Source organism: Acinonyx jubatus, chromosome C1, assembly GCF_027475565.1.
Source record: "Acinonyx jubatus isolate Ajub_Pintada_27869175 chromosome C1, VMU_Ajub_asm_v1.0, whole genome shotgun sequence".
NCBI classification, from domain to species: Eukaryota; Metazoa; Chordata; class Mammalia; order Carnivora; family Felidae; genus Acinonyx; species Acinonyx jubatus.
This window is the reverse complement of record NC_069381.1, coordinates 155,405,382-155,427,612: the sequence shown is the minus strand read 5'-3', so window position 1 is coordinate 155,427,612 and position 22,231 is coordinate 155,405,382. Positions and strand designations below refer to the sequence as shown.

Genomic DNA, 22,231 nt, shown 5'->3' with positions numbered 1-22,231 from the left:
AAAGGTCACAAAATTCTACTGAGAATCTTCTCCCAGCCAAAGCTACAATCTCACAGCTGTGCTGTCTTTTTGGGTTTGTGTAGAACAAATTTCTTTTTCCTAGGTCCTAATTGGTGCCAAACCCAATATTACATTTGCATTGACTCGGACGTCAACTTGTCCCAGGACTTGTCAAACCAGTTCAGATGGAGGGAATATCTTAGAAACCTTTCTTGTGTTTGCTGCCCTTGATATATTGAAATTTTAACATATACATATAATAACATACAAAATTTGGAGCTAAATCATAAACCATTGTATATGCAGGTTTCAGTAGAGACAAATAGAAGATACTGAATTTTTAAAGAGTTTATGGCAGAAAAACTTTAAATTAAGAAAATTTGATCTTATCATTGATTTGATCTTATTTTCTTCAAACTGAGAAGCACTGGCCCATCACCTGCATTTCAGAGCCTGGGCTAGAAGGTCAGCATAGAGTGGTATAGAGCATAGACTCTAGACCTATTGGTTGTAGACTTTGGGTGGGTTATTTAACCTCTCTGTGCTTCATTTCTCTTAACTATAAAATGGAGGTAATGATGATAGCACCTAACTCCTATGGTTTTTGAGGAATCCAAATAAGGAGGTACAAAATAGACTCTTCAACTGAGCCAGGTACCCAACAAAGGCTTGACCAGCATTGGCTATTATTACTCATCACTGGAGGCCACAGTGAGGTGCTCTTAGGAAACGGTTAACTCAGTCAGGGAGAGAGAGAAAAAATAAGAGCATTTGAGAAAAATGTTGGAATTAACAAGAAGGGAGAGGAACAAGTACGGACAGCACAAAGCCGCTGGAGAAGCCACATATGTTTATTTGACTTGGATTTCTGTTAGTTTAAACCTTTAAAAAAATCATTTATCTGGTGGGTAGAGCCTGAGGTTGTTGACTGTTGAGGCCAGGGTGCAAGGGTCATGTGAGCCCTCAGAGTTTTGAGCAAAAAGGCTATTTCACGTGTTCTTTCAAGTCATCTATCTCCACACAATTCTGGGGCTGGGTCAGGAATATCAGGGGCCTGCAACGTAAGGACTTTCCAAGAGTAATCTTTCAAATTGAGGGGAAAAGTTTAAAGTTGTTTTTTTTTGTTTTTTGTTTGGTTTTGGTCTGGTTATGTTTTAAAGTAATTTCTTAAGACCAAGGGCTTATGAGAAGAAATGATGTAGCCAGAATCACAACGCTCTTGCAGGGTGTGGGGGGACGGGGTACCAGTGTCTTGCGCCTCCTTTCAAGGGAATCCACACCTTCCAAAGCCCGTTGAAGCCCTCAGCTGGCTTCCTAAGCCCACTGTGTGTTTGGGGTTATTGTTTTGAGTGTATTCAACCTTTTCTCAGATGTCACTGAACTGTGCTTAGACTGGCCTTCAGGGCATTGACCCGTCAGCAAATAGATAATGTTTTAGAAAAAGCTTGAATTCTGTTCAGTGTTTAGCAATGATGAAAACTGAAGTTGGAAAAGGTTGTAAAACCTTTGACTCTCCACGGTAGAGTCTGTTGTTTTTCTGGCTTCCTCAAGTCCTCGCTCACAGGTAAGTGACTTCTATTCTTTACCACATTTGAGGACCATGTTCTGCAAGTCCATTTCCTCCAAGTTTTACTTTGTGGGGTATTGTGTTTCTGATTCACTAAAGGCTATCCTCTTGTCATGCAATAAACAGTACCATAATGCTTGGATAAGAACTTGCAGAATATATTAGTAATTTAATAATATATTATACAATATGGGTGACTCTTGGTTGCTGTCTCATTTATAGCAATGTTACTCTATGCATCAATTGTTTTGAGAGAGAGAGAGAGTGTGTGTGTGTGTGTGTGGTGCAAATGGATGAATGGATTGAATAATGTGCCCAAAGTAAAAATGCTAGTGAGCTGTTTTGTCTTGGGTTTATGAAAGTGCAATTCTGTTTGCACTGATAACCACAAATCCCATCTGGAAAGCTGGTGCTGTTTTAATACAGAACTATGCCAACTTCATCTTTTCTCCAACACCATGCTTATATCCCTCATTCTCCCAGTTTTCAATAATTTAGATACTAAAAAATATGAGCTCTGCATGTATGGCTAGAGGGGGAAACATTGATTTCTAGAAACTAATTTCCATTTTTAGGTTTCTCTAGCCAGTAGAACTCACATGTTGTGGATGATTTGAACACATCAATCAAATATTATTCATGTTGAAGACTGGGAATAAGGTGTGGTAATTCCAAATGTTTTGAGGGAAGAATAGTTAACTAGATATATTAGAGACAAATTATAATGACTGTACAAAAAACTCTAATAGTGGTTATTACTAACTTTTTAAAGTATTAGCTTATTTATAGGCTCTTGTTTAATAAAGTTTCTTTCTGTGTGCAGCCACAACCCCCACCTCACCCCCACACCCCTACCCCACCACTCCAGACTTGACTACCCTCCTCCTGTGCCCTGTAACACTCTGTAATTATCTCTGGAGGCTGCATTTCCCTACCTGGGAGTTACCGTTCACATGCCCTTTCCCCCACTTGATTGTAAGCCCCTTGAATAATCTGTGTGTCTTCCTACTAAGAGTAATGGTGACAAATATTTACTGATGAATGCTTGAAATAGATTATGAAGTAGTGTAGGAAAAAAAAAATTGCCCAGTCCGCGGTTTTAAAAGACACTGAAATTACTAAAAACAAAACAAAACAAAACAAAACAAAACAAAACAAAATGCCTGAGTTCTATTGCAAGAATCAAGTGTTAGAGTTGTGTGTTGCTTTGTGCAGATGGGAGAACTATGCACATAGAAACCAAGACAGACTGGGAGTAACTTTGAAATTAAACTCTCTCTTCTTCTAGAGCAATTCTTTAGTTCTCCATTTAATTTCTTTCCCATGTTCATCAGCTGTGGCCCTTGGGTCTAAAGGGGCCTCATTTTTATCCCGTCTCTGGAGATGTCTTCCATGTTGTTGACACACACCATCGTGCCACAACCTGCTTATCTGCCAAGCAGTGGTTTTCTATTTGTCTTGCTCCTTAGCATAAACTAATATTTCTCTCCACCTTTTTTTAATGTTAATTTATTTTTGAGAGAGAGAGAGAGAGAGAATGAGTAGGGCAGGGGCAGAGAGAGAGGGAGACACAGAATCCGAAGCAGGTTCCAGGCTCTGAGCTATCAGCCCAGAGCCCAATGTGGGGCTCAAACTCACGAAACATTAGATTATGACCTGAGCCAAAGTCAGACACTTAACCGACTGAGCCACCCAGGATCCCCTATTTCTTTCCTCCTTTTAATGATCCTTGGGAGAAAACCCAAGGTTTGCTGGGTTTGATAACAACAAAAGTGCTCTACCTGCATTGCAACATGTCAGCAGTGACGGACATTTTAAGGGCTTTAAGAAATCTGAATTGGTGGCCAAGGAAGTGACTTCCAGAGTCAAGAGGAGCAAGAGAAATTCTGCTTTTCTCTCCAAGCAGCTCAGGGAAGGGCAGTGTGTGGTGCTGGCGATCTTGAAAGCTTTTACACAAGGGAAGTCCTGGCAAAAGAAAAACCAAGGAGAATATTCACAATGTGACATGGGGTGGGGTGTAGGCCACTCCTGATCCTGGCCTCGTACCCCTCGCTATCCTTCCGGCTCCTCAATGGCTGTTAGGGCATTTAGATCCTCCTCACTGTGTTGACCTGGATGTGGAAAAACCTCAGCCTCTTCCTTCTGAATTCAGTCTAGATCAACATGCTTCAAAAATAGTATTTGGGAGAAAATGAAATGGAAAGCAGAACAAATCTCCCCAGAGACAATTGGAAACTAGAACACTGATAGAGTAGAGAAGTCATCTCCTAAAGTGACAAGAGCCTGGGCACCAGTGGCTTGGCTGTGTGGCACCACAAGCCTATTTCTTTTGGTCACCTGAGGCCTATCTGCCCAGGAGTGAGATGAACTGTGTGGTTCTTGCCCTGGTAAATGAAGGCGCCCACTGCTTGGCCTGGAGGAATTTCTGCTCATCCCAGACATATTTCCTAGTCCCTCTGGGTGTGGGCTCTCAAGTTCCAAGCCTTATCAGAGTGTTGGCCTTTTCAAAAAGAATAAATATGATCATATCTCTATCTTACCTAAAAGTGTATATTTGTTCCATTGCCATTGGGATAAGGTCCCACATCCTCAATGTTAAAGATGAGGCCTGGAGGAATCCACCAGCCACATCCTTCAGAGACATCCATCCACTTTTCCTCACACTGGCTGGACATTCTTCCATCTTGAACCTATGTGCTGTCTCCTGGGTCTGGACCTTTTCGTGTGCTCTTCCCCGCTAGAATGCTTTTCTCTCTCTTGTTTCCTTGGGTAACTTGTCTTCATCTCCTATGTCCCATACTAAAAATGTGCTGAATTCATACCCCCCACCCCACCTCAGCTCTCTGGACAAGGGCAGGGCCTCTGCCTCATGGTGTAGGAGACACCCATGCTTCCTCTTCTCTCCCATGCTTGTAATTTTTTATGTGGCACCTGTCTTCCCTGCCCCACTATAAGTTTTATGAGAACAGGGCAGGTTGGAGGTCTGGTGCTGCATATGATTTTTAGGTGGGTAAATCAGGTCCTTCATTATTTCTCCCCAGGCATCAGGCTGTCCTGAACTGGCCTCATAATACAGGAGTCAGCAAACATTTTTTCTAGAAGGCTAGAAAGTAAATGTTTTAGGCACTGATGGTGGTTGGGAGGTGGGGGAGATGTGCGTATAGTCTCTGTCACAGCTACTCACTTCTGCCATTGTAGCACAAGAACAATCAAAGATAAAATGGAAACTAATGGGCATTATTGTGTTCCAATAAAGCTTTATTTATAAAAACAGGCAGTGGGCCTAATGTCCCTATTGTAGTTGTATCTTCAGGCAGGAAGGATTCCAGCTTCTGGGAGAACTATTCTCATCCCTGACCTGTTTCGTTTCTTTTCTTTTTCTTTCTTTCTTTTTCTTTCTTTCTTTCTTTCTTTCTTTCTTTCTTTCTTTCTTTCTCTCTTTCTTTCTTTCTTTCTCTTTCTTTCTTGCTTTCTTTCTTTCTTTCTTTCTTTCCTTGCCTTCTTTCTTTCTTTCTTTCTTTCCTTCCTTCTTTCTTTCTTTCTCTTTCTCTTTCTTTCCTTCTTTCCTTCTTTCTCTTCTTATTCAGTTCTCCTGCAGCATCAATAGTCATGCTGGTGTCTTGAAGTCACACTTAGCAACCTTGGTGTAATGGCCCATGGTGGGCACTGACACTTTGTATTCTTTGGATTTTTTTATTTGTTCCTGACATGGCTATAGAACTCTATCTCCTCCAGTTTTGACAACCTCAGGCCCTCCATGGCACTGCTTACTTATCCCTCTTTCTGAGGTCTGTCTATGTCCTAGGTTCTCTCAGGGAATTCATTCAGGTGTTGGTCTCTGTGTCCTCTCTCTCCTCCCCAACAGTGTCTTCCAGAATATTGTTGCTAGTGTTCTTTTTTTTCCTTTTTTTGTTTTTAGTTTTTTAAAATGTTTTTATTTATTTTTGAGAGAGAGAGAGAGACAGAGCACAAGTGGCAGGGGAGGGGGGACAGAGAAGAAGAGAGACACAGAATCCAAAGCAGGCTTCAGGCTCTGCGCTGTCAGCACAGAGCCTGATGTAGGGCTTGAATGCACGAGTCATGAGATCATGACCTGAGCTAAAGTCGGACACCCGACTGAGCCACCCAGGTGCCCCATTGCTAGTGTTCTAACATACACATATCTGTGATGTATCTACCAATAAAGGTCAGGAGACTGTCCTCTGTGTTGATAAGATTACACATTTTATCAAAGAAAAGAAAACTTCAAGCTTGGATAGTTATACAGAAGCACAGATTGTCTGCACATAGACACGTGCCATTTAGCAGACAGGGGGCAGTGGTGTTGGCATGGACAGTTAAAAATTCTTGGGGTTTTCACAATTAGGTAATCAAGGTCTGCCAGGCAGTGCTTAGAAATCTTGATTTCCAACTTTTAATTCCTAGATTTTCTAAGTTTATTGGAAGACCATCTTTCTGGAGGACTTGAAAATTCTCAAAATGTTTCCAAAGAGATTTTTTTGGAGATTAAAGTAATTTACTTTATGAAAATACAGAGTAAAAATGAAATAGCATGCATGGTACCTTATTTTTAATTCTGAGTTCTTTTGTGTAAAAGTAAAAATTTGTTATTGTAAGTTAAGATACCTTAATTAAAACTTCCTGCATCATATTATACCCAAGAACCCTTCACATGCTTCAGGAAGCTCAAGACCAAATTTCTAATTTAGGTGCTATAGGTAACAGCTGAGGGAGTAGAATTAGATGATATTACATCTGCTTATATTAGTGGGGAGAATGTGACAAAACACCATAGCCTTCTTAAATCATGGAATGTACCAGGTGAGGAGGAAGACACATTCTCGTGACCCTGTGAAACAAACTTGTTTATCACTGAAAACTAGATTCCCACTGTGTTGCTAGGGTTCCAGAAACTGGCCAAGATATTCTCCATTATCTGCTATGCCTCCCAGGACCTTATCTAATAAAAAGGGAACTAACCAGTAGGAGAAAACCTGGTCTAATGATACCAGTGTTTCATTCTACATTTGTAATGATACGAGGCAATTCATCTAACATCTCATTGTGGAAACAGTGCCTTTCCTGGAAAATATCACAAGCAAGGCTTTTGTTTACTCATTCTAGTAATTTTGGTATCTCATTGCACTTTCCCAAACAGCATTATAAAAATGCCATTGTCTTTGTGGGTGTATGCAAGTAATAAACTGTTTCAACACAGTGGCCTTCAAAAGTCATCACTGCCACTCCTGAACTGGGCAGAAATAAGGCAACTAGCTTCCATTTCTGATTGAGCAAACCAACCAAAGGCCCAAGAAGCAGCAGCTCTAGTATGCAAGGACAGGAAAAGATGGATGTTCCAGCTAAAGTAAAAGAGCTAATTCTTCCTTTACTGGCCTTCAAAAAAATCGATTAATTTTTTACTCAGGTGTATTTGACATACAACATTGCATAAGTTGAAGGTGTACAACTGGTTGCTTTGATACATTTATATACGTCTATATGATTACCACCATAGCTTTAGTGAACACCTCCATCATGTCACATAATTATCATTTCTTTTTTATGGTGAGAACACTTAAGATACAGCCTCTTAACAATTCCAAAATATACAATATAGTATTGTTAACTATAATCACTATGTTGTGCATTAGATCTCCAGAACTTTCTCATCTTCCAGCTGCAAGCTTGTACCCTTAAACATCTTCCCAATTCCTCCACCTCTCAGCCTCTAGTAACCACCATTCTACTCTTTATTTCTACATGTTTAGCTTTTATAGATTCCACATATAGGCAATGTCATACAATATTTGTGTTTCTCTGTCTGGCTTATCTCATTGAACATAATGCCCTCAAGGTCCATCCATGTTGTCACAAATGATAGAATTCCCTTCTTTCATATGGTTAAATAATATTCCATTGTATATACATGTATATATACATAGTTTTTTATATATGCTGTGTATGTGTGTGTATACATATATATGTATATACTACATCTTTTTTTCCCATTTATCCATTGATGGGCATTTAGGTTATTTCTATATCTTGGCTATTGTGAATAATGCTGCAATAAACACAAGAATGTGGATATCTCTTCAATATCCTATTTTAAATTCCTTTGTGTATATACTCAGAAACGGGATTTCTGGATCATTTGATAGTTGTTATTTTTAATTTCTTAAGGAACCTCCATACTGATTTCCATAGTGGCTAAACCAGTTTGCATTCTTCTCAACAGTGCACATGGGTTGCCTTTTCTCCAAATCACCACTGACACTTGTTCTTTCTTGTCTTCTTATGATAGCCATTCTAACAGATGTGAGGTGGTATGTCATTATGGTTTTGATTTGCATTTTCCTGATGATGAGTGATGTTGAGCATCTTTTCATGTACCTGTTGACCATTTGTATGTCTTTTTTAGAAAAACGTCTATTTAGTTTCTCTGCCCTCGGTTTCTCTGCCTCTTTGCTTTATTCAGGACTTCAAAGGATTGAATGACTAATGTCCATCAGCACTGGTAAGGGTAATCTACAGATTCAAATGCTAATCTCTTCTGGAAACACCACCAATGACATATCCAAAAATAATGTTTTGCCAGCTATCTGGCATCCCTTAGCCCCCTCAAATTGATACATAAAATTAACCATACCACCAATCTCAGACAAAGTCACTCTGAAACCAGGATAAAAATGAAACAAAGCAAAACCAGTCTATAATTTTGCTCATGCACAGGCAAAAATAAAGTCATTGTGCAAAACTACCAAACATCCCTGTCTCTTGCTATATAAGTGACTATTTCTTTACCCAATCATGAAATTGCTCTGGCTTTCTGACAACATTCAATCTATAGCAGATGCCTACTTTCTTGAATCCTCTCCCAAATCACCTAATTGAAGCCCACTTCCTATGATAGGTTCATCCTAAAACCCTCTTACTGAGACACCCTGTGGTCCCTACCATGTGTTCTCCCTCACTGCAATGAATAATAAATTCAGATTGTTCAACTACAGTTGTGTTCTCAGTGGTCTTCTGCTACAGGTCAATGCTACAGGGAGGAAATCCATGCTATGTGTGAATTTTTGTGTTTGAAAACATTACTCTTTAATAGTAAATTAGAGATCACAAAAATCATTGCATTCAGAAAGAAGCAAAATGCAAACAAACCTAATATGAAAACAAATGTACGGAATTGGTGGAGGAACAGAGACGGAAAATGAAAAGAGTAGGTTGGTGGACCATCATTCTCTTCCTTAATAGAGGGTGCCTTACTACAAGTGACCCCAGAGGGAGGGTGGGAAGTAGGGCAAGGGAGAGAGTCTCTAGGCTTGAAGGCCAAAAGGAACTTTAGCTGTCTTCTCCTTTTGGACCAGCTGATGTACAGACTCAGTTTCCTATCATTTTCATACTAGTCCCGCAAGGTACATCTTATCACCATCACCATCACTGACTTGAATGATGGAGAATTCAGAGCCTGGAGAGAGGTTAAAAAATGTTTTCAACAACATAGAGTGAGACCACAGGATCAGTGAGACTCTGAAGTTCACAGGCAAGACACTACACCACTGGGGTCTAAATGCTGTCAAATATTTGCACACCAGTGGAAAGGAACCTTTTAAAATGAAGAGCTAAGCCAGGAAAAAAATAATTGATTTTTTAAATCAATTTTTTAAAATTGATAAAATTAAAAAAAAATTTTTAAATTGATTTAAAAAATAACTGATTTTTTAAAGTCTTATTTTAAAATTAGGAGACTCAGTATTATAAATATTCTAAAGATTTATTTTCTCATTATCAAAGAATTTCTTTGCTTTCTGAAAAACAAATTTTTGTTAAAATTTCAAAAATGATATAACCAGTGAACATTGCATTCTCTGCATTGAGAATATATTCTCAAAATACTGAGCAAATTTTGTTGTTGAATAAAAGAATTTTGAATCTGCTTCATGTAGTTTTTTTTATCTTTACTGACCTCATAAACTATTTAATTAAATAATATTTCTCACTCTATTTCTTAATGGTGAATTTATCTTTAAAGTTTATTTTTTAAAATCACGTTGATAGGTACCATTACATTGATAGTACCTTTGATATGATGTCATGAGAAGGGTACTTTACCTCTGTGATTTTCCTCCCTAAAATACACAACCCATATCTAATCCTGAGAAAAATATCATATAAGTCCCACTTTAGGAGACAGCCTGCAAAATAACGGTTCAATACTCCTCAAAACTGTCAAGGTCTTCAAAAACAAGGAAAGTACAAGAAGTTGTGAGAGCCAAGAGGAGCTTAAGGAGAGATAATGAATCAACATAATGTCTTCCCTCTACATCTTCACAATACTTTGCACTGTTAATCTTTGCCAGTATCTCATTTAAAGGGTTTAGTGTTCTTTGCCAATCATTACCCAAAATCTATTCATTGGAGTTGCAGATAATGATTTCTCTAGTTTTATAGTATTTTACAAATCAGTAATGGATATTGATTTTTGTTGAATACTTTTTCTGCATCTATCAAAATGATCAAGTTTTTTCACATTGAACAATCATTGCATTCCTGGAATCAACATTGTTCATTATATTTTTTTCATGAACTGCTGAATTATACTTAACATATTTAACAATTTTAAATCTATTTTCAAAAGCAATTATAATTCTATTTTTCTTATATCATTCTTGTTTGTTTTGATGTCAAGTTTACACTTGTTTTGTAAAATGAGTGGGTAGCTGTTCCTCTGGTCCATGCCAGACTCACCATATCCTCGATCTAGGAGTTGCATTTACAAAGAAGCACTGAAGGCTACCCACCAGTATTTATGTGTAGTTGGTTCAGTACAGTGACCCAAGAATGTCACCTGTTGGTTGTGTAGTGCCAGTGGTTTTTATTTTTACTCATGAAAGAAAGAAAGAAAGAAAGAAAAAAGGAAGAAAAGGGAGGGAGGGAGAGAGGGAGGAAAAACGAGCAGAAAGAACAAATAAATAAAAAGCAACTATCCATTCATCAGATAGAGAGAGCCATAATCAATGGTTTGGCTTTATCTTTCCTAATAATTAGGCTCTTTCATGGAGTTATTAACCAATTAAAAATATGATTTTTAGTGAAGATTTAGATTGTTAGTGAAGGTTATTTCTTGTACCAAATTGTTCTTTCATTTGGCTATTTTGTTTAAGAAGAGAAAAAAATAATTGCAATGATTATTTTGTTTTATAGGGCTATTGGCTGCAGATTGCAATTACCATGTCTGACTCAGTAATTCTTCGCAGTGTGAAGAAATTTGGAGAGGAGAATTATGGTTTTGAGTCAGACAGATTATGTAAGTGGCCCTTTTCTCTTACTGTCTCTTATATAAAAAGAGGTTAGAACAAAAGTAGACAAGCTAGTGAAGTTTCAAGGGGCAGAGAAAAATCAACAATATGTAGAACCATTACAGGATGCATTTCTTACCCACAAATCGGTAGTTCTCTCCAGAATCCGTGTTATGGAATGTCTGAAAGTGCTAAGTAAAAATGCACAAAGTGTGGGTAAATGAAAGTATCTCCTCTACAAATATCTCTTTTTTAGTAGAGTAGGGTTCCAGCATTGGTTATTATTATTGCCTTTATTCAGCTATTATAATTGATTATAGTAGTAATAATTTAGTGAGAAACTATACTAAGACAGTGCTGGTTAGAATGAGACAATGGGAAAGAGGACCTGTAGCACTAGCACCTAACGTCTAGTGAGCGCAGGTGATTCCAAGCATTTATTATTTTTTTAAATGAATTCTATAATTTTACATCTTGCAGAAGAAGAAAATTAGACTTGAATAAATTTTTTTAAACTTGGCAAAGATCACATGACTGATAATTGATGGAACCATCATTCTAATCTAGTTCTATCTGATTCCCAAACCCAAGATGTTGATCTCTATCTATACTATAATGCCTCTTTACTCTTACTTACATTAATTAAAATGTCAGGGAATCAGGATGTGCTGTCCCATGGTGGTAGTTGACCTTAGCACCCTGAACTCCTTTCCCTTTGCTTCCCTACACCCATGACCCTGCACCCCCACTTTCACTTCCTACCCTCCATCTGCTCTGACCTAAGCTGAGGAAAATTATATCCAGCTCAATCCTGTGGTTTCTACTGGCATGGGAGTGTCAACATCATCTTATTGTCTAGTTAATTTGTAGTCTTAATTTTAAATAGATAAATTCTGATGTTTCCAAGGAACCAAACAATAAATATCCATTTTACTTGGTAGTTCAAAAAAATTAGATTTTCTTCAGCTAATTTAAAAATGTTGGTCTCGGGCTGCTAGCATGGCTCAGTGGTCTGAGGGTTGGTCTCAGGGTTAAGGGTCTGACTCTTGATCTCAGCTCAGGTCGTGGTCTCACAGTTCATGAAATCAAGCCCCATGTCAGGCTCCATGTTGACAATATGGAGCCTGCATGGAATTCTCTCTCTCTCCCTCTCTCTCTGCCCCTCCCCGAATTGTGCATGCTCACACATGGTGTCTCTCTCAAAATAAACAAATAAACTTAAAAAATGTTGGTCTCCAGTTGATGCTCAGAAATACCAATATCTCATACCTTGTAGAAATATCTAAAAATGTAGTCAAGCCAGTAGTCCTGAACCTGAAAGGGTATCTTGTGTAATATGAGAGACACAGAGAGAGAGAATTTAAAAAAAAAAAAAAAGAAAGAAAGAAAAAAAAAGCAAATAGTCATTTTGCAATGTTCCATGAATGAAATTAATTTATGGGAATGTTTCCCCAGAGAAAAATTATTAATGACTATGTTTCATTGTGTCATTATTATTAACTGCTTTGTGCATTGTTTTTATCCTGACAGATAACAATGATAAGAATTCAAGGTAAGTGACTGTTTCAACAATGCATCATCTTTTCTAGATTAACTCCCTAATATTCCTTTTAAAGGTACAAAGAGAGATAATATTTTCATGCACATTGTACTTCTTATAAAATGGTATAGGTGATCCATTCGTTTTCTCTTTAAATCATTGCTGTAATTTGAAAAAACAAACAAACAAAAAACATTGCTGTAATTTGATTTCAGAAACCGTTTGGAAGATCCCTTCTGGATTAGGTCCAAATCTCCCCTGTGCACCCAGCAACATCATAGAATTTCTAACCTAAATGGGCAGAGGTGAAGTTGGACAAGTAATATTTCATGAGCACAGGGGAGGTCCCTTAACCCCAAATTCTTTCCACAGGCAAATAGTAGAACCCTAAAATTTAGTTGTTAGATATTTCTCTTTAGTTTAAAAGTTTAAATTCTCATATGCAAATGTCAGCTAATCATACATTGGCATGAGAGTAGGATTAGATAGAGTCTAACTTAGAAGACAGAAGGGAGGTGCTAAGCAAGTTCCTGAAAAAGAAGTGGTAGTAAGGCAGAGGTTGAAGCTCTTTAAGAAATTTTAAGTAACTCACAGCAGGGAGGGGTGGTGGATGTGGTAACAGCAGTTTTGGACTAGGAGTAGTAAGGTCAGCGTGGGCCTAGAGGAACCACAATTGCCTCACTGGAGGGAAAAAAGATGAAAATGGGTGTGGGTACAGATGAACAGCAAAGAGAGAATCAACAGGAAGGTTGAGTGAGTTCTTTGGTTTTTAGAGGAGATGAACATTTTCTGTTAGATGTGGTAATGTAGAATGAGAAGATCCCAGTGAAAGTCTGAGAAAGCTGTGGAGGGAAATGGAACAGTCTATTATAGACAGATGAAGTACAGTGTTATGGATTGAGTTAAGGATGGAGACCATACTCATTCATTCATTCATTCATTCATTTATTTCATAAATGTTAATTAAATGCATACCAGGTGTCAGACACTATTACAGGTACTGAGGATACAGAAAAGAACAAACTGGGCAAAAATCTCTGTCCTTGAGGAGCTTACATTTTAGTGAGGATGACATGATAAGCACCATAAATAAATATAATACATAGCATGATAGTGATAATCTATCACTGTCTTTCTAAGAAAAAAAAAGAAGCAAACATGGAATGGAGATATGAAGTGATGTGGGGACAAATTTGAAATTTTAAAGGCTTTGGCCAGGGAGGGTCCCATTGAGAAGGTGACTTTTGAGGGAAAATCTGAAGGAGATGAGGGGGTTGGCCATACAAGTATCTGAAGAAAGAGCATTCTGTCAGGAGGAAACAACAAGTCCAAATGGTCAGAAGTGAGAATAAATTTGGCATGAACAAAGGTCAGCAAAGAGGCCAGGTTGCTTGGGTGGAGAGAATTGGAGTGCAGTAGGAAGAGACAAGGTCAGAGAGCCAATTGGCCAGGCCGTGGAGGGCCTTAGACATTTCAGCAAAGACTTGGGATTCTACTGTGAGCTGGAGGGGAATGTCAGGGCAGCTGACTGCTAGGCATGGCATATGTTGGCATCAGTTTACATGGTGAAGAGGTGGTCTTGAACCTCTTCAGGCCCCACAGCCTGGCTTCAGGTGGAGAGGGGCAAACAGTGGATGGATGCTGAGATGAGGGCGTTTCCAAAGATGGAGGTGGGGAAAAGGATTGAGGATGATGGTAAGAGTGTGGTCCAAATGGCTGGCAGTGGGAGCTGGGATGCATAGGGAAGGAAGCACAATCTTGATAGGTTTTTAGCAATTGAAAATTAATGAGGGTTTAAGGAACTGCAGATCACAACTGAGATGACAAAATGGTGTAGGAGAAAGGAAGTGACAAAACAGGATGCATCGCCAGTCCCAGAGTGTTAAGGGAGTAGTTTCTGTTGAAAGACAGGTCCAGGGTGTATCCATGAGGGATGACTCAGGTGAAGTAGAGATCCCTGGAGTCGAGAAGGTCAAATATGGGTTAGATATAACATTATAAGAAGTGAAATGAGTAAGAAATACTAAGGAAATATGATTTTATGGGAAGTATAGGAGTTTTTAAAAACTTTTCCATCGTATAGGTACTATTTAATGTAGTTTTAAAATTTTTAAGTGCTAGAAGGAAGCTTTAAAGCAGCTAATCCAACCACCTCCACTTACCCACAAGGAAATGTGATAGAAACACGCTGAGGGTCAAGGATGAAATCCAATAGTTATTGCTAATATAAACTGGGAGTATAGAGACTTTTCATTTTCTCTCAATATCTCTCAGAAAAACCTCACTGACTTTCTGCTCAACATGAAATAGAGCTATACCAAAATCTCTAGAAGAGGTAAATCTGAAAAATAAAAGTTTGTTTTTAGGATGCCCGGTTTGGCAAGAATTTCTCAGTCAGTGGAGACTTTATTTCTTACTAAAGGATGACTCATAAAATCACCACCTATGGAGAATTTCTCTTTGTTTTGGAAAGGATGGTCTATAAATCCATATGTTTCTCTCCTCAGGTTACAAGATGAGAAAAAAGGTGACAGCACTCAAGTTAGCTTCTTTCAATTGGTAATAAAATTGTGCTGATTTTTGACATAAATTTTGCAATGGAAAATTGTTCAGATCATGGAGGAGTGTTAAATCTTCAGTCATTGGCAGGTTTTTAAGTACAGTGTTCACGTTTTTAGTCATAAACGTTGTCCATGGGATAACATGCTGAATGGCAATTAGAAATATATTGCTAATTAAACACATAAATCCTATCTGGTAGATCAGAACAGTGTCCTGGAAAATAACCATTAAGCCCATAATTATTATTTTAGTAAGGAAAATTATCACAGTAACTATATTATGTATACTTATTCTTATGACATATCTATATAAATTCTATAGTGTAGGTATTTACCCCAAATTTTCACAAGGTAGAGACATTTCTAGGCAAAAATAAGCACTCTTCTTTGTCAGTGTCAGTTCTGGGAGCCAATTTATGCTACTGGTGAATGCCCCACACAATATTTCTACATGGCAATCTCATCAATGCCATTGATCACTTCCCACTTATGTTGTGAATCAATACCTAAGAACTGAAGTCAGTTCTTGAGGTAAAGAGAATGAATTCAGAGACTAGGAAAGAAATAACAAACTAAAAATGTAAGAGTCTACTGTCTTAGATAATTGATATACCACTTATTTTTATATAGTTAGTGAAAACTCTATTGTTCAATGAAGATGATTCCCATAAAATTTGGTGCTGAATACTATTTATCAGAATCTAGTAACTAAAATTAAATAGTCCTCCTACTTCTCCTGCTTTTCACCCATAGATGATCTCTGAATCCTTTGTTTTTCAAGTTTCGATTTTCTTCAACGACTGACATTTGGCTGATGTTTGTGGGAAGTTTATGTGCATTTCTCCATGGACTATCCCATCCAGTCCTGCTCCTCATTTTTGGCACAATGACAGATATTTTTATTGACTATGACACTGAATTACAAGAACTCAAGATCCCTGGAAAAGCATGTGTAAACAACACCATAGTATGGATCAACAGCTCCCTTAACCAGAATATGACAAATGGAACGCGTTGTGGGTAGGCTATTTTTTATGTTTAACCTTTTTTGTTTATATGTTGAATTATAATTCAAAATGTGTAAGTGGGATTTTATTAGCTGAACTGGATTGATATCCAACATAGAACAAACAGAAACATAAATTCAACCCGTATTTCTTCAAATTACTCCCTCCTAAGGTTCTTCCTATCTTACCAGGTTTTTAAATTCTAACAAAAAAATAAAACTGGAAATTGCCTATTAAATGTGACACCCAAATTTAACCACTTGGTAGACTATAGGCTTGAGGATGAACACTACCAATATACTTGGGAAGTGAGCCATGAATTTTATTTGAGTCTTTGTCATGTCTCACGTCTCATTTTCAAGACTTTTGTTAGTCACTTAACTACTTTCCATTTCTTAGCTTCTGTGACTGTGGCTAATGTTCCATTTGATCCTCAGCCTTCTTTTTATAATGGGAAATTCATTGTTGTGCTACGGGACTTGGAGTAGGGGCCTCTGGTCTCAGTAGTTGAGTTTCTATGCAAGAGTTGTGTGATGCTGCAGCAAACAGAAGGGAGCCACGCAGAATTAGCCAGAACTCACCGTGCTACTGGTCAGTTTGTGATTAGTCCGAAATCAGTGAGTCCATAGTGTTCAGTGTTGACTCACTATCATAGCATGGACTTTGCAGTGAGCCTCACACTGCTTCAGGGCCAGAACAAGCTCATTTGCATGTATGAAGTCACACACTCAGGTTCAAGAGCCAAGGGCAGGGCACATCTTGCCTTGGAAGACACTTGGAGGGGCTCCCTCGAACAAAATTACATTTTTTACCTTCATCTAAAATTTTTTCTACATGTTTGATTTGTTTTTTTTAATGTTTGTTTATTTATTTTGAGAGAGACAGAGAGAGAGAGAGAGAGAGAGAGAGAGTGGGGGAGGGGAAGACAGAGAGAATCCCAAGCAGGTTCCACGCTGTCTGTGCTGAGCCCACACAGGACTCCATCTCAACGAACTGAACTTGAGTCTAAATCAAGAGTTGGATGCTTAACCAACTGAACCCCACCCAGGCACCCCTACATGTTTGATTTAGATTATGAACTAATCCTCCTACATCACTGATACTCTTCCATAATATTATCTACTGTTAGGGTCTTTCATTCACTCATTCATTCAATCAAAATTTTTTGAACACCAACTACCTATCAGGAACTTTGTAAACCTCAAGGATACAGTGGTTATCTTGAGTCATGGTCCTTATCTTCATGGCATTTAGGTCTAGTCAGTAAAATCATCATTAAATCAAAGACGATTGAAATAAATAGGTAGTAACAACTGGTTAGTGCTTGACAGAAAAATATAGGACAACATACAATGTGCAGAATTACCTTTTAAAAAATTATAAGCCTACTCATGAGAAATAAATTTCCTAAAGCCTAAATATATGTTTTTCTTCTAAATTTGGAACAGTTTGCATAAAAGAGTTGCTGTTGTCAATGACAATCTTTTAAAAGTCTTTCATTTATGTTGGAGGACAAAAATGAATTGAGTAGTATGACTACAAAATGTAATGTTAATTGCCTCCCTCTTCGGAAAAAATGCATTCAGACTTATAATATGATGTACATTGACCCAAATCATTAACACTCATGAAGGTAAAATTTTCTAGGGAAAATTCCTGAAGACATATCTCTTCATGCCTTAATATTTGGAAATAAATGTTAGAGGGGCTAAAATTTGAGACTTATCCGCAATGCCAAGTGCTTATAAATATTTACTAGATGATTTAAAGAATGAATCTACCTTTAACGTCTGCATCACCAACATTCATTAGAAAAGAATTTCCTATGGCTATCCCTTAGTCATACTTTATTCATTCTTACTGGATTATATACTCAAAGGTGAGCTCATTGTGCAGAGCAAATAGGGGCTTTCAGAAGTTCATTGGCTTCTGCTGAATTCATGTGATGCAAAACATTAAATGGATATTTGTCCTTTTTAAAAATTTCATATGGGTATCTGAACTTGTGTAGATCCCAACCCTTCTCAGGCCTTTTCTTTACTCCTTTGATGAGTTGAATACTTTTTAATTGTGAGTGACTATGGTCACTGATGGGACTACTGTTTATTCTTCTGAGTAAATGTTTGTTTAGCTTTGGTGTTAGTTAAGATCAATGTGAAAATGGACTTGGGTGGGGCAGAAGACAAGGGTGAGGACATTTTCTTACTGTAAGTAGTTAACGTGTCTCCAAAATTACCCAACTCTTTTGCAACTTTCCTTCTTGGAAAAAGCACATCGTTAAAGTAAAATTTCTCTACCTATTATAATAGGTGTACAGGTCTTGGACAGGGTTGCTCCATGATCTTATCAACATAAGCATGCATATTTATTGGTAGAAGCTTGTTTTACTCTTTCATTTCACTGGTTGGTTTCTATATATGAATTGTAATCCATTGGGTGGAATTTTTAGGCAAAGCCTTCCAAACAGCTCTCAGTGAATAATGCTGAAAAGTATTATGGAACATCAAGCTTCCTTAACAGCTTATCAGAATTTATTTGCTCAGAATAGTCAAATAATATGGCAAAAGAATGAAACATGATGAATGAAGGGAAATCCAAGTAGTCCAAATACCACGGTGCAGCTTATTTTTATTTTCTTTTATCCAATTAAAGTGTAAAAATTCAAACAAAAGCCACAAAGCCCCAAAGTTTTATTGTGGAAGTGACATACCATAATTTCTGCTATTTTCTTTCTTTTTTTAAAGTTTATTTTTAGTTTTGAGAGAGAGAGAGAGAGAGAGACTAGAGGAGGAACAGAGAGAGAGGGAGAGAGAGAATCCCAAGCAGGCTCTGCGTTGTCAGTGGCAGAGACCAACACAGGACTCGAATTTATGAATCATGAGATCATGACCTGAGGCAAAATCAAGAGACGCTTAACCCACTGAACCACCCAGGTGTCCATTTCTGCCATTTTCTACTGGTCACACGACCAACCCTGGTACAATTTGAAAAGGAACTATGCAGCAGTGTGGAAACCAAGAGACAAGAATGATTAGGGGCTCTGTAGAGGCTGACTACCACAGCCATTGGGAAATATGATTATTTCGCCCACATATGAATGCGTCAAAGTAGAAATCAGCCTGTACCTTCTCTTGGATTTTGGTCTGTTTTCTTAGCAATGTACGTTTAGTGTATGCATTCAAACACTGTGTTGAATTTAAACACTGTAAAACCATACAGTTTTTAAAACAGCTTTATTGAGATACATTCACATACCATAAAATTTACCAATTTAAAATGTATAATTCAATGGTTTTCTGTATTTTACAGTTGTGAACCTATCACTACAATCAGTTTTAGAATATTTTTAAAAATGTCTATTTATTTTGAGAGAGAGAATGAGAGTGGGCAAGGAGCAGAGAGAGAGAGAGAGAGAGAGAAAATCCCAAACAGGCTCCAAGCTGTCAGTGCAGAGCCCAACACAGGGCTTGATCCCACAACCGTGAGATCACAATCTGAGCCAAAATCAAGAGTCAGATGCTTAATTGACTGAGTCACCCAGACGCCCCAATTTTAGGACAATTTTATTACCACAGAAAGAAACTTTTAGCTGTCACTCTCCCATCTCCCATCCCCCCTCAGCTCTAGACAACCACTAATCTACTTTCTGGCTCTGTAGATTTGCCTATTCTGGACATTTCATACAACTGGAATCCCACAATATGTGGTCCTTTGTGATTGGCTTCTTTAACTTGGCATAATATTTTCAAGGTTCATCATATTGTAGCATGGATTGGTACAGCTTAGCATGGGTCTATCCTGCAGAGTGCTCCACGTGCACTTGAGGGGAACATGCAGTCTCCTGTTATTGAATGGAATGTTCAAAGGATTTCTGTTAGGTCTATTGGTTTGTGGTATTATTCAAGTCTTCTATTCCTGGTTACTCTATCCAATGCAAAGTATAGAATTGCAATCTCTGACTATTATAATTGAACTACCTATTTCTACTCTTGAATCTGTCAGACTTTGCTTCATGTATTGGGGAACTCTGTTTTTAGATGAATATATGTTTATAATTGTTGTTGTTATAATCTTCTGATAGATTGGTCCTTTTATAATTACAAAACATTTATTCCCAATAACAATTTTTAAAAGTTTATTTGGTCTTATATTGGTACAGCCACTCTTGGTTTGTTATGGTTGCTCTTTGCCGTGACATATTGTTTTCCATCCTACTTTTAACTCGTTCATATCTTTGAATCTAAAATGTGTCTCCTGTAGACAGTCTACAGTTGGAGCTTGTTTGTTTGTTTGTTTTTTAGATTTATCCAGTCTGACAATCTCTGCTGTTTGATTGGATTATTTAATCCATTACATATAAAACAAACATAGTAGTCTAAAAAGTGGATAAAAGAAGGTTAGAGTTCTCAGGACTCAAATCATGACATGGCTGTGAGTTCCCTGGGTTATTTTTAGGCCTCATATGTACCACACATGGGTGTTGGGAAAGCTGCAATCTGGAAAAACCAGTGAGCACAAACCACAAAGGACTTAATAAAATTCTGCTCTTTCTAGATAGTAGACCACAAAGAGGCAGCCTAACAGAAAAATCTCAGGCAATAACTATATCACTATTCTACTCAAGCCAACACCACAGGAAAATAAAACAAAACAAAAACAAAAAACACTACATAACCTCACACTTACCCATGCTAGCACAGGTTGAGTTGGGCCTAGACTTCCACCTTTACCAGGTATCACTGAGCCCCTGCTGTGTCTGTCTCCCACCCCACCTCTGTGGTGTCAGTGAAGAATATGTAGAGTTGAAGCACCCCCACTGTAAAGAGAAACCTCTCTCTCTGCCTGCTTGCATGGGATCAGAGGGTGAGGACATTCATCACAACCTCCGTGGAAGAGACAATCAAGACATTTTCAGACGAGGGAAATTCAGAGAATTTATTGCCAGCTGACTTACTTAAGAATGGCTAAAGGAAGCTCTTTGAACAGAAAGGAAATAATAAAAATAATCTTGGACATTAAGAAGGAAGAACATAGTAAGCAAAATCATGGGTAAACATAGTAGACTTTCCTCCTCCGCTTGAGTTTTCTGACTTATTTTTAAAGGTGGAAGTAAAAACTGCCAACACTGTTTGATATCATCCTATTGTAACATTGTTTGATGTGAATTTGATTTGGAAATATTAAAGATAATTATAGTATTAACAGAGGAGAATAAAGGTATATAAAGGGAGATAGTGTTTTTACACTCCATACAAACTGGTAAAATGACACTAGCAGATTATAATAAGCGATATATATATATATATATATATATATATATATATATTATATTTATAACATAACTCCTAGAGCAACCACTAAAAAAGCTATACAAAGAGATATACTCAAAAACACTACAGGTAAATCAACTTTGAATTTTAAAAAATGTTTGAGGGCACCTTGGATGGCTCAGTCAGTAGAGTATGTGACTTTTGATCTTGGGGTTGTGAGTTTGAGCCCCATGTTGGATGTAGAGATTACTTAAATAAAATGAAATAAAAATATAAAAACAGTTTGAGTAGTCCATGGAAAAAGATTTTTCATGCAAACCTTAGTCAAAAGAAAGCAGAAATGACTATACTGATATAAGATAAATTAGATTTTGGAATAAAGAAATTTACCAGAGACAAAGAGGACCATCATACAAAGGTGAAAAAGTCAATCTGCAGGAAGACACAGCAATCTTAAGTGTATACACACCAGAGTTGCAAAACTTGTGAAGCAACAACTGACAGAACAGAAAGGAAAAATAGACAAATCAAAAATATAGTAGAACCCTTAACTACCATCTCTCCACAATTGAAAGAGCAACTAGACATAAAATTATCAAGGATATAAAAGAGCTAAATACCAGCAGCCACAGGATCTAAACGACATGTATAGAACATTCCATTCAACAACCACATAATACACATTTTTTAAGTGCCTACAGAGGACATACCAAGACAGACCATACCCTATGAGCTATGAAACAAACCTCAATTTGCTTATAAATATAAAATAATTGAAATAAAATATAAAATAATTGAAATAATAGAGTGAATTCTCTAACCACAATGGAATCAAACTAGAAATCAGTAACAGAAAGATAAATGGAAAACCCCCCAAATTCTTGGGAATCCAACAGTACACTTCTAAATAATTCATAGGTCAAAGAGGAAGTGTCAAGGGAAAAGTTTAAAAATTGAACTAGATGAAAAGGAAAACACAAAATG

General features: G+C 37.6%; 1 protein-coding gene across 4 annotated transcripts in view; it reads left to right on the top strand.

Moving 5' to 3' along the window:
- The first annotated feature begins 1,256 nt into the window (after positions 1–1,256).
- ABCB11 (ATP binding cassette subfamily B member 11) overlaps positions 1,257–22,231 on the top strand; it is an 89,310-nt gene continuing 68,335 nt past the window's right edge. The window contains exons 1-5 of one of the 4 annotated variants that reach the window (XM_053215234.1): positions 1,257–1,564; positions 10,775–10,877; positions 12,400–12,421; positions 14,917–14,968; positions 15,752–15,990. In XM_053215234.1, coding sequence (XP_053071209.1) covers positions 10,802–10,877; positions 12,400–12,421; positions 14,917–14,968; positions 15,752–15,990 — 389 coding nt within the window. In that variant the 5' untranslated portion in view covers positions 1,257–1,564; positions 10,775–10,801. Of the gene's footprint in view, positions 1,565–10,774; positions 10,878–12,399; positions 12,422–14,916; positions 14,969–15,723; positions 15,991–22,231 lie in introns of those variants that run through there. The other 3 variants (XM_053215235.1, XM_053215237.1, XM_053215236.1) reach the window with 3 other exon arrangements.